The sequence below is a fragment of the Cebidichthys violaceus genome, unplaced genomic scaffold, assembly GCF_023349555.1.
Source record: "Cebidichthys violaceus isolate CVI_PGR_0920_01 unplaced genomic scaffold, fCebVio1.0.p SCAF_6, whole genome shotgun sequence".
Lineage (NCBI taxonomy): Eukaryota > Metazoa > Chordata > Actinopteri > Perciformes > Stichaeidae > Cebidichthys > Cebidichthys violaceus.
Genome location: NW_027176816.1, coordinates 16600206 through 16613150, shown reverse-complemented (window position 1 = coordinate 16613150; position 12945 = coordinate 16600206). Strand labels below are relative to the sequence as shown.

The 12945-nt window shown below is 39.9% G+C and overlaps 1 protein-coding gene across 1 annotated transcript in view; it reads left to right on the top strand.

The window, feature by feature from the left end:
• LOC137889175 (copine-9-like) overlaps positions 1-12945 on the top strand; it is a 74533-nt gene that overhangs the window by 38243 nt on the left and 23345 nt on the right. The window contains exons 7-8 of the mRNA XM_068732865.1: positions 10433-10496; positions 12241-12344. Coding sequence (XP_068588966.1) covers positions 10433-10496; positions 12241-12344 — 168 coding nt within the window. The remainder of the gene's footprint in view (positions 1-10432; positions 10497-12240; positions 12345-12945) is intronic.

Genomic DNA, 12945 nt, shown 5'->3' with positions numbered 1-12945 from the left:
ATAGTGGTAGCTATAGTTGCAGGGCTGTCATTTTCATGAAGGTCACAGAATTTGTTTCATGACCATTTGAATTATGGCTGTGAAGAAAAAGACACTAGCTTAACACAATCTCATCCATATTTGTTGCTACAATGATGTAGGGGGCAGTCTTTTGTGTTGTATCTTGACAGAGAAGGTTTGCCCATGGTTAACATTTTGAAACTGTAGCAGTTAACATTGTAAGAAATGGTCAATGTTGCGAAACAGTGGCGATCAATGTTATAACACAGGGTTAACTGTCAAACTGTGGTGATTCACGTTGTAACACAGGGTTAAAATTGTGAAACAGGTGGCGGTCAACGTTGTCATACATGGTAAACGTTTTGAACCAGTAGCTATAAACATTATCACATATGGTCAAAGTGGCCAAACTGTGGTGGTTAATGTTGTAACACATGATTAACGTTGTGACACGGTGGTGGCTAATGTTGTAACACATGATTAACGTTGTGAATCAGTGGTGGTTAATGTTGTAACACATGATTAACGTTGTGAACCGGTGGTGGTTAATGTTGTAACACATGGTTAACGTTGTAAATCAGTAGTGGTTAATGTTATAACACATGATTAACGTTGTGAAACGGTGGTGGTTAATGTTGTAACATGATTAACGTTGTGAAACGGTGGTGGTTAATGTTGTAACATGATTACCGTTGTGAAACGGTGGTGGTTAATGTTGTAACACATGGTTAACGTTGTGAATCAGTGGCGGTTAGGTTTCGTCAACAAAACGACTAAGTTAAGGTTATAAAAAACATTACAGTTTGGCTTAAAATAAGTACACTTGTCACGTAACTTAAGATACAGACAACTCAGTGGCGTAGCATCACATGACATTACGGTGTCAGTAAAAATCCCTCAATATTAGGACATGGACGCCAGTCCCCTAAGTAAAAGTCCTGTGTTTATTTGTCCCATCCATCAGGTCTCACCAGCCCTTAGCGGACATTCTCGCTTTATATACTACATCAGTTGCTCTGAGCGCCTAATAATAACACAGATGTGTTAACATTGGAGATAGTTGAAAGCCCAGTGTGTCTCAAAGGATGCCTCGTGCATTGTATTTGATGCCCCAGGAGTGGGACCAGGCTGACTTGCTGGTAAACAATGCAGGATTCAAAATATATCAACAATCGTCTTTGCAAATATTTATTGAGGAAGGTCATATAGGAAACCTAATCAGTGAGTAACACTTAATGAAGACATGCTTGTTTACAAGAAAACTCCATAGGGAACTTTAAAGGTTTCAGTGGTGGTGTGGTGGAGGGGGAGCATTGCAGCACATTTAAAGATCTGATAATGAGGGTATAGTGCTTATACTTGTTGGCAAGGAGTTCATAATTGGTTCAAGAGGGGCCTTGGAAAAAGAGCTACAAACAGATAACTGATTTGGGAGTAACAGAGATAAGAGGGGAGTTGCACTTAGTGGTTAGGGGCTAAGCACAGGGAGAATGTGGAATAAGCAGTTTTAAAGACGAAATCCAAGGTGAGCTGACCTTCCCGGTTGATCTTTTGCTATAGATTCATTAGTGAGACTGGTAGTAGCAGTAAAGTCATCCAACCATACATTTTTGCAACTTGATGCCAGAGATGATCACTGAATATAGAGGGGAAGAAATTAGCTTTCTTTTAGCTTCTAGAGCAGGGGTGCCCATACTTTTCCGGCTTGCGAGTTACTTTTAAAAATAACCAAGTCAAAATGATCTAAAAAATCCTACTTCTCTAATCCCTATAAGTATTTTTTGAAATGTTTATCGTAGTATTTTTTTCCCATCCTTGAAATTTGAGAAATCATTCTGGTATTCTTTTCCCCGTAACGTGCTTTGTAACTTTGTCAAAAATGTGTTATTTTAACTGTATGTAGTTATTGTAAGTACAACCATAATGTTTCTCCAAAACCTAACTAAGTGGTTTTGTAGCCTAAACCTAACTTTCGTTTTTAATGTTATGTCGTCCTGAAGAAAAACAGTTGTTCCGAGCGACACGAAAAATAAGGACAATTCGTGTCCTCTGTACACAAAACAAATAGATTGCATTTCGTGACTATTTCATGTATAATATCATTTAATTTTTTGTGTATTCTCCTACACAAGCGATCAGTGCATTAAGCGAGGTTCTTCAGGGCGGAACCTGTTCATGCAACAGAAATACTTGGTTGGGTTTAGGAAATGATTGTAGTTTGGAGGAAGTCTGATTCTTACGTAAAATAACTATGTTTGGTACTTAACTGATGTAGGTGGCGTTAGTTAAGTACTTACGATTTGTAACAAAAGTGAGGTATAACAACAGGAACAGGCTGTTTTTAACTCCAGGTCAGGAGATTTTTATTGCTGCCATACCTGCATCCACAAACAAGCCGAGGAAATAATCTCTCACTGCACCGAGCTAATCAGTGAAATCACATTCTGCATTGTTTGGTCAGAATGAAATATTTACACACTGAGCCTTCCATGTTTGATCACGCCTGAGTCACAGATCCTGGCCTGAGAAATTACTGTTGGGTAGCTTCCCAGAAAGAAAAGAAAAAAGAGGCCAATACGCCCATGCATGGCACTCCGTGAACCTTTCAAATGGTAGCTGGGACCCCGAGGTTAACCAGTGCTATGTCAAGAGACTACACTTCATTTCACTTCATTAATAGCAGATGGCGACTCAGCCTGTTGTGTTTCCCGTGTGCTGTACAGCTCATGAAATAGCTCACAGCTGCTCCACTTTGATGGTATTTTGCATATGTAGCCCATGGTAGCTAAATTAGCAGTAAAAACTAAAATCTATTCATATAGACAGAATAATATAATACACATATTTATGTTCTAGATAGTTTAACGAATGCAAAGATGATGTTTTGTTAACAAGCTTAACAAATAAGTCCACGTTTACTTTTACTTCAGCCAATAAAATGCCCACCTCCCGACTGTCCACTGACTGGTCACATCAGTAAAGGTCAAAGGGCACAGTGTCAGTCGTAGCTGAATCTTTGATGAGAGCAGAGTGTTGGACAATGGAGAACCTCATTTTAAGTTAATGTTGTGTTAATTCATACTTAATGTTGGTCATTATAAAACCACAGGGTGGAGTTGGTGCACAGCAGCCTGACGCCATTTTCCAAGCTAATTTACCACGTCATGATAGCTAGCTAAAGAATAAGTCCGCTAGCGGTGATGCTAATTTTCGCTATGGTCAACTCCATTGACTTATGCTAGAAACATTAGCTATCAAAAAGTCCGCTAGCTGCAGCGCTATTAAGTGTCATGTAAAATCACATTTGATAATGCTAAAAGTGTTAGCAACATAAATACAAGATGAAAGGGTTTACGTTTTTTTTAAAACTTCTGATAAGCAGACCTCCGTCAAGTGCGGTAGGATTGAACTGCACACACACATACAGCTCTGGAGACAGATATGTATGCCTTTGTTCAAACCGGTCCAACACCAGGGTTGGAGTAAGAACTGTGACCCTTAGCAAGTCTTTAAAAAATATACCTGGGTCTTTATTGTTAGTTATTTTAGTTTGTTATTTTCTAATTGAGTCTGTGTAGAATCCTACATTGTTACTTGAACTTACCTTGGGTCCCACCTGCTTATTATCGGTAAACTGTGCGGTCAAAAATCTACAGTCGTGTCTACTGTGTTCTGTTTCATTATAGTCACCCATCTCTTTGGCTCCAGCCGTTCCTAAATTCTTCTGAGTCTGGTCCAATTTATACAGTTACCTTTATTATAATATTTCACACTGTATGTAGTGGTAACGCATACTAGTTACACATACGTAGGTATTGTGGAAGATTTTGCAAAAAGTATTCAAAAGCAATACCCAAAGACTGGGTGTTCGTGATCGTAAAATTCCAGTTCACAGCGATGTAAGAACCTCTTGAAAATCGAGCTCTAACAAGTCTCCGTGGCCCCTGTACACATTTCATGATGAGAAACAGAACACTCTAAATACTTTCAATATTTATCAGAGTAGCGTTATGTCATTATTATTCTGTAGTCAGTGTCCAGGCATGATATGTGGGGAGGCTGGCGGGCCTGCGGTTGGACACACTGTGCAGATAAAGTCAAAAATAATTCTCCCACTGTAGCGGCTCTGCCACAGCTGGCAGGAAGCGTGAGCGAGAGGATCCATTGATTTTTAAAAACTATGTCATGGAAGATGAGGTGAGAGCGTCTGACAGACGTTCTTGTCACCCCTCTCTCTCTCTCTGAGTCCTTGAATCAATTTTACATACATGGTGGCTTCGTTTTTGCTTTTTTTCTCTCACCCTCTGTCACTGGTCTTGCTCCTTCTGCTCTTTCTCTTGTGTCAAAGCTAAATAAGTTGGTGTCAATAGTCCCTCGGTGGGGCTGTGATTCTGCATTCTATTTCATTGTGACTGAGACGCGGCTGAAATATTCTGGGTTAGTGGACGGAGGCTCTGCCTCCTGGTTTTGCCTCTGCCCCCCCCCCCCCCCCCCCCCCCCCACCACCACCACCTTTTCCAAAAACTTGAATTTGGATACCGCTGCGACACAAGGCAGCAGATGAAAATGAGACAAAATTACTTCTCAAAAAGCACAAAGAGGGCCGCTATGAAAGAGAATAATTACTTATAATGACAATTGCAAAAGCGGAGGACATTTATTCAGTCTTGCTCTCATACTCTTGAGCTTATTGAAATCAAGCTGAACTGAATTACAAATCAGCATTGAGATGGTGATGGTGTTGTTTAATGCCGTAACGTGTGCTGTGTCCATGAATTCAAAGCAAATATTACTATTTTACAAAAATGTGCACATGTGCATTCATGTGTGATGTGTTTATGTGTGTTTTAGAAGGAAGAGGAGTCTGGATATCAAGGACGAGACATATTGTGACTGTGCATAGCAATTTGACCATTTGACTGTCAATGGAGCTGTCAGCTGTGGAAACGAATGGATGTCTCACAATTTCCTTTTGAAAAGCACACATGGTTGTAGTTTTTCTCTGTTCTTTGAGCTTAGGTTTTGATGGCAGATGTTGTGCCCGCTGAGTAACAAGCAATGGTGATGGAAAGCACAACAGTTCAGGGACACAAACGACTCGTTTATGATGACAAGACGCTGTTGTCGTGCCGTTACATGAAACTGCTTTAGATCAGTGCCAACTGAAAGACCTCATCCACACTGTCGAAATCATCCAACTATTCAGCGATGACATTGAGAATCCTTTAGATAACACTGAGCTACACTTTCTCGACTATTAACACAACAAACTCTGCCCGGCTGGCAGTTGCATTTCCACTGTTGTCTCAGCTAGGCTCTATCCATAATGTTGTCAGACACTAAGCCTATAATAAAAATCTGAGCCTGTCAGTGGCAAAAACAAGCACTTCACATGGACATACATTGACGGTGCTAAATTCTGATTACCGATATGATTACATTCTGTTGCTGTCTACAGCTCTGGTGAGCTTTAGATTAGGGTGCATATATTACAGTGTGCTTATTTACTGGGTATCAATAAAAAAATAAAAAAAATAAAAACAATGTAAATCCCAGAAAATGGAAGCATCAGATGGTAACATTACCGCAAAGTTAGGATTCAATGAAAGAATAGCCACTGAAATGAATATGTACAGCTGTTAGTGCTGTATTTATTGCTGCACTGTCCAGTTTGAACTATAATCTTACAATAATACTGCAGTTAGCACAGAGAGAGTGGAACGTAATAGTACAAGAATCTGCACAGTGTAATACGATCCAATTGGAACTGCATAAAAACTAGTGCTGGGCAACGATTACAATTTTTAATCGCGATTTATCGCATGATTTTTTTGAGCAAAATTCAATAATGAATTCAAAGTAGTGTATTGCACACTTTTATTTTAAAAGTACTGCTGTATGAACAAAAGTGCAATAACATTTGGTTTGCAAACACTTTAAACAAATAAGGTGCTTTTTAACAGCAGTATTCCCTTTAAACAGTAGTTAAAATACAGTTATAATGATTCTGATAATAGATATTTAGCCGGTGTTCATAACTTTATTTTCATGTGTAATAGATGCAATTTGAAATGTACACCTTGAAAACTGCAAACCTCTCTACTTCATGTTTTTATGTTTGTTAAATTCTCAGTAGCGATAACTAAATGATATGCTTATTATACATATTCTAAAAAAAACTTTTAAATCTGTAATATGTGTGGTATTTGTTATAAATGTACATTGGTACATAGAGGGTGATAAGAAGCTGTACGAGGAGGGATTTAGGACCCAGGGGAATGTAGGTGAAGGATTGGAACCTGGAGGGAGTCTGTACCGTGGTAGTAACGTGCATGTGGAAGTTATGCTAATAAAGACTTGCAGTTAAGAGCAGTTTGTTCTCACGTGCTTCTATGTTTATTTCAAAACACGACAATATGTGTTTTGATATTGTTACGTTTGATCCTGTAACAAGACGATCGCGTGTGTGTGTGTGTGAGACAGGAGGGTCGGACCGACAGTGACGGAGTGAAGGGGGGGTTCACCGCTCGCTGCCTGGTTCTTGTGTTAAAAATGTCCGCTTAATAATAAAAAATAAAAAAAATTAGTTAATACGCGATAAAATAATTGTCGGCATTAATTAGTTAATGCGATATTAACGCATTAACTTGCCCAGCCCTAATAAAAACATTACATTACTCATTAAAATTCAGTTAAATTTGATTTCAAAATTATGTTTTCAGTTGTTAGACTTTTGCTCAGGTAGATGGTGGTCCGGAGCTTTGATAGGAATTTATAACTCACAAATCTTTATTGACCACTAACAATTATAAAGGTGTCATTTGTCCCACCCTATTAGGTTCAACAAAGCAAACTGGAGACTTAAGAGGCTGTCAGTCAATTGGCCCTGTGGCTAAACCCCGCCCACCACTGCTACTCCGTCAAGCTGGTCAGAGCTACGTTACCATGTAGCCCACACTATCACTAACTGCACTTCCTGAAGAATGATTTTGACATTTTTGGAAATAAATAAAAAGCGATTCCTAGAGACAAGCAGATAGAAAGGTCTACAATATTTGTATTAAGGATATATCCAGGATGTCAAACTGATTCAGCAGTGAAAACAGGCTAAAAAGATGAAAGCTAAAGCTACAGATCACAATGTAAAAGTGAACCACCACATCACCTGGAGATCAAGACGGACGACAATGAAATTAAGGAACAACACTGTTCCTGTAAATGTGTAGGTCTTTAGTGACTGTTACAATCATAAAAATACATTCAGTCAACCTTCAGTAGCTAGCGTAGCATAGAAGTGCTACCGCTAGTTAATGATGTGCTAACTTACTCTGCTAATGTTAGCTCATCAGGTTTTTTACGTGACACTTTAGAAACCTAGTATCACTATCACACAACGTTTCAACATGACAATGGCTCCAAATCCAAAAAACAAAGCTGGTCAATGCTACGCTATGATTGACCAGTCTGCGTTTGAGTCTAAGCACGCCCACGCAGTCCTGACAAGTTGTCTGATCAGTCAGATTAACTGAAAACACCTTTGTGGGTGTTCAGAGGCTTGAAGATAAGCTAATGCGTGGGGCCGTGAGTCTGTCAATCACTAGTCTTAGAGGCATCAAAGATATCTTGTCTTAGATACTCAGTGCTCAGATGTCGGAGCCTGGCACCAGCACATGAAAGCACCACGTGACAACAAGCGTTCTTGTGCTAAGTTTCTATTTTCGTTCCAGCCCATCTTATGGAAACCCACCTAATATGTATGTTACTGTGACGTAGCAAACGTTTAAGTAACCTGTGTTTTGTTTGAGTGTGCAACTGTTGCTAAGATGTCAAAGGCTGCATTTCCCATTACTCATCTGTCTGTCAAGCCTCTTTTTCATTATTGTGTTATTTATTTTTCTTCCTCCCTCTCACCCCCCTTCTCCTCCTCCTAGTCCTTCATCTCTTTAACCTCATCTTTCATTTTAGGAAAGTATGATGAGGCAGCAGCGAAGCTCGACCCTTTTGTGCCCCAACTGTCACAAAGTCGCCCCCCGTTTCTCTTCTCTCGCTCCCAATCTGTTCCTCCTTTCCTTTTCCGCTCAGTCTACTCTTTAAGACATCCATTCCATATTTTCTGTTCAATTCCTCCCACTTTTCACGGTTCAGTGAATTCTTCTTTCACCGCAGTGAGTTTCCGACTCAGGACTTGAAATTAATTTGAGTTTAAATGGGAGGGAAACAAAAGAAAAGGGGGGGGGGAAACACAACCTCTACAAGCTTTAACCTTGAACTCATCATAGAAAAAAAGACTGAGGGTGTGATGGAAGGGATGCAGACATTTTTATTATTGTGTGTGAGTCATTCCTCTGATTTGCAACATTAGAAATATTGAATATTGCATACCAAAACAATATGGTCTAATAAGATTAAATGCAGTTCTACATATACAATTTCAAATCACACCAACTGCTACTTTTGAAAGGATTCCAGCTTTAACATGTCCCTCTATTACATCACTCATTTTATTAGATTGCATCCTGCTCAATAAAGCCACTTGATTTGATTAAAACCAAATCCTTTCCTTTGTTTTTCATTAAACCTCCAATAGAGGTGAAACTCTGAATCACTTCAGAGACCTTATTTGTTTCCTTTATTTATCATTAAAACTACCTGGAGTGTTTGTATGTCGTACACAAGCACGTCCATGAGCATGCAGGCCACACATTCCTGCTTCCCTAATGCAATAGGCCCTTTTACAGCAGACATTTGACCTTGTTCTAGTGCTGTGTTCACACCAAATGCACAGCCTCCAGCGAGTGACGCAAATAAATGCAAACGACACCGCGGTCGTCGAAACTCACTCCAGAGAGAAGGAGGGGCTTACCTCCATGTAGATATGGACAACAGACGGTTCAGAGCATCTTTGATACTTCCGGCCATTTCCTTCCATTATGTATCATGGCTGAAATAACCACTATTGCTGCTTTGCACATGTTGTGGAAGTCGGAAAAAACAAAACAACGAACGCCGTCGTGCAACTGGCCAAATTGATCGACACATGAACTGGTTATGATTGGAGACTTTGTCAAATGAAATGATATTCGCTCTGATTGCTTTATTGTTTGGAAAGTCTCATACATGTCATTGACTAAAAAAAGAAATCAACGAGTTAACATTAACTAGTAGCTCACATATTAAGTGAACCATTCAGACCGTTTCAATAGAATTGCAACAGCTTGGGTCCATGTTTACTTCCTGTCAACTGAAGTCAACAGGAAACAAACTGGGACACATTTAGAATGTGTAGGTTTACAACTGTGAATGGTCTAGACTCTACAGCAATGAAGTGTGCCACATTCTAAGTTAAGAATTTAAGCCAATTCAGTTAGCACCTTTGGCGATTTAACAGGCTAACACTAAGGCTAGTTAATGTTACATTATATTCCGATGGGACCTAAGATAAAATGTTTACTGCACAGACGACTGCTTTCAGCCGGTGGCACCTCTGCCCTCTTAATTGCTGCAAACAATTTCTGACGTCCGTTTACTTATTTAGGTAGTCTACAATGAAATATGAAATATTTGGCTCTCCTTTTTTGTTGTCACATCCCACTGCACAGCATAAAAAAGGCATGTTCAATTCTGACAGTGGGCTTTGACCCAGAACCCAATATGGCGGTGGCAAACAGTAAACAAACGCCAGCTGCACAGCTATCTAATCTACATTACATAGGGTTGCTTTAAAATGCATTACTTTAGGTCGGAAATATCCTATTTCTAACACCACTCAGCACACCGTCTGTCTCAGCTGTTGGTTTGATATGCTGGACTGGAAGGATTCAAATCTGTACGCGGGGTACCCCTCCATTGTTACCACCTCCGAGGTGCCCTTAAGCAAGGCACTATACCTCCATCTGCTCCAGTGGAGCTCCTCAGTGGCCAAATTCGACTGTTGTCATGGGTAGCTGCCAGCATTTGTGTACAGAGCAAGTGCCCTGGTAGAAAGTGAGTCATTTTATGAGGTAACTACTGCTCTACGGGCTGTTTTGAGGAGATGTTTAGTTTTTGCTAACATGGTAGCCGTTTAAACACGTTGTGAGAGGCAACAGGCCTGCTATGTGTTTGGAAGGGTGTGTCCAAAATATGCTTAAGATCGACAGGATTAATGCGAGTTGAGTTGGGCTTTTACTTTTTTTAGTTAAATGTGAATGTTAAAAACAAGTTAGGAAATGAATGCTTCGAAATTGAACAGGCCTCAATTTCGCCATTTTCAGAAAAGTAAGTGCAGGGCTGCAAATTGAAAATATGACAATCTGCATGCTGGGCTGTCAGCTATCTCAATAACAGCTTGTAGCAATGAATCTGCTTGGCAATTGTATTATTCATGACATGCCACAATTACCTGCTTTCTCAGTCTTTCTCTCTGTCTTTCTCTCGCTACTCTCGCCCTCAGTGGGATTCCAGGGAAGAAGTGTGGAGTCATTATCTTTGCTGCAGAGGAGCTCAGTAACTGCAGGGTCAGTACACACACACACACACACACATACACAAACTCACTGTCTCGAACATGCACACAACACAAGTGTTGTAGGAGCATTTTCATGTAGTCTGCAAGTTTGATTTGCCCTGATACTGTTGTTACATGGCTTGCAATCCTCTCCCCCCCACACACACAAACACACCCACGCACCAATACATGATGGGCCAATCTTTCAACAGATCATGAAATGTAACAAAAAAAGTCCCTTCATTGGGACTCCCACCTTCAAGTTAAGCTTGTCAGGCTTGTTCAGCGCTGATAAATGCTGTATATTGAGTTTCCCAGACTCTCTAAATATGATTAAAATGAACTGTCAAGATGGTTTCTAGCTATAAACAAAGTGATTTTTCTCTTCCAATTTTTCCATATCCCCTGCCGCAATAATATATTACTACAAATCAGGCAGTCAGATACAGACAGATTTTTTAATATTGATAACTGGTAAATTATGGAGGTCCTCTTTTTGATAGGTAGACAAGGATTTTAGTCACTTTCTTTAAAGCAAATTAAAAAGCACATTTGCAAGTAGCTTCTTGTTAAAGGTTTTTTATAAAATGACCAAAAACAGTGGTCCCTACATGGATGGAGTAGCACCTGTCCACCGATGTGGATGTTGGAAAGTATGTTAGAGTGTGTGTGTGTGTGTGTGTGTGTGTGTGTGTGTGTGTGTGTGTGTGTGTGTGTGAAAGAGAGGGTACCAATTGGAGGCTTAGACAATGAGAACATTTTTGGGAAGTGAGGACATCTTGGCTGGAGACAGACCCCTCAAAACCATGTTTGAGGGTTCAGACCTTGTTTTAAAGTTCAGGTTACAATTAGGCTGAAGGGTGTGGTTAGGGTAAGGGTTGGGGTCAGGCATTTAGTTGTGGTGGTTGATGTTAGGGTAATGTGCTACGAAATGCATTGTGTAAATGATTGTCCTCATAAAGTTAGAAGTACAAGGTTGTGTGTGTGTGTGTGTGTGTGTGTGTGTGTGTGTGTGTGTGTGTGTGTGTGTGTGTGTGCTCCAGAGACCATTATGTGAACAGGCTTATCGTGGTTGTGTTCATCATCATTTCTCTGGGAGGTTTTGCTCTTGACAAGATCCAAATGCTCTTCAGAAATTTTGATAAGTGTGCTGTGTATGTGTGTGTGTGTGTGAGTGCGTGTGCGTGTGCATGCCTAGGCTGACAAACCCTATCTGTCAATGACGAGCATCGGTTTCCCAGGATGCCTTCTTACTGGAGGCAATGACTAAAGTGCCTCATTAAGAGCAATCAATCAATCCATCCACCCATCCATCCGTCCATATACCCTTCAATCCTTAGTTCCTTGCTTTCTTATCCCAGGCATTTTAATACAGAAGCAGGAATAAAATAGTTTCTCATTAACTGCTGTGACCATGCATCCATATGTATGAAGCCATTCCCTTTGACTATATTACAGACAGCCCATAATAAAATCTGATTCTCCCACTCGTAAAATGTGTGATTTAAAAGAAACTTATTGAAATCACTGCAGTCTATGTATGCATCGGTTATTAAGCCTATCCGAACGCTGGTGCATTGTCATTAAGCGTGAGCTTTCACCAATCACTTTGCATTCTGAAGGGGTCTCAGTTCCACTAATGACCTGTGCTTTTAACGGCAGGAATTTCTTTGGCAAAGACAACAAACTGCAGACTTAGACATGATTTTTTTTTTCTTGATGTTTCACTAAAAACGGCTTGTCTTTTCTCTCAGGATATTGCTACCATGCAGTTGTGTGCCAACAAGCTGGACAAAAAAGACTTTTTTGGCAAGTCGGACCCCTTCCTTGTTTTCTACCGGAGTAATGAGGACGGAACGTGAGTCTGAGCACTATTCAGATATGACCAGATAAGGCACTCTGAACAGACGGGAACAGATTTGATGTTTAAATAAATATGACATTGAAGCCTGATTTAAGGGCCGTCTAAAAGGTGCATGCAACATTAGAGAGCTTTTCCCATTTTTGTCAAGAGAGCCTCCTTCAATTGCATACACACCCTCCAGTTTTAAGAAGAAAAATGCGAAATGGCCAAATGTGATTCTGATTTATAATTCTTAAATGCCAAGACTGCTTGTTCTGTAACTTACTTTAAATTTGACTATATTTACTTTTTCATCTTTTAAAGGTGGGTTTCAGATACAAAGCATGCTTCAGATAGACAGATAGTACTTTATTGATCCCAAAAGGGAACTACAGGAAGCTGAAACCTTTTAAAAAATATGCAGTCTCCTTATCTTCAAAGCAACCTGGCAGTCCAACAATGTCATTTATCCATGACATTTTTATGCAAGCCGTGTTGATGTTGCTGAACATCAAGAACAACTTACAAACAATGTATTGTACAATGAATGAAAAGTGTTTTCTCAGCATTTCGGAGGTGATAAATACATATGTTCATGCCAGTAATATCAAATGTC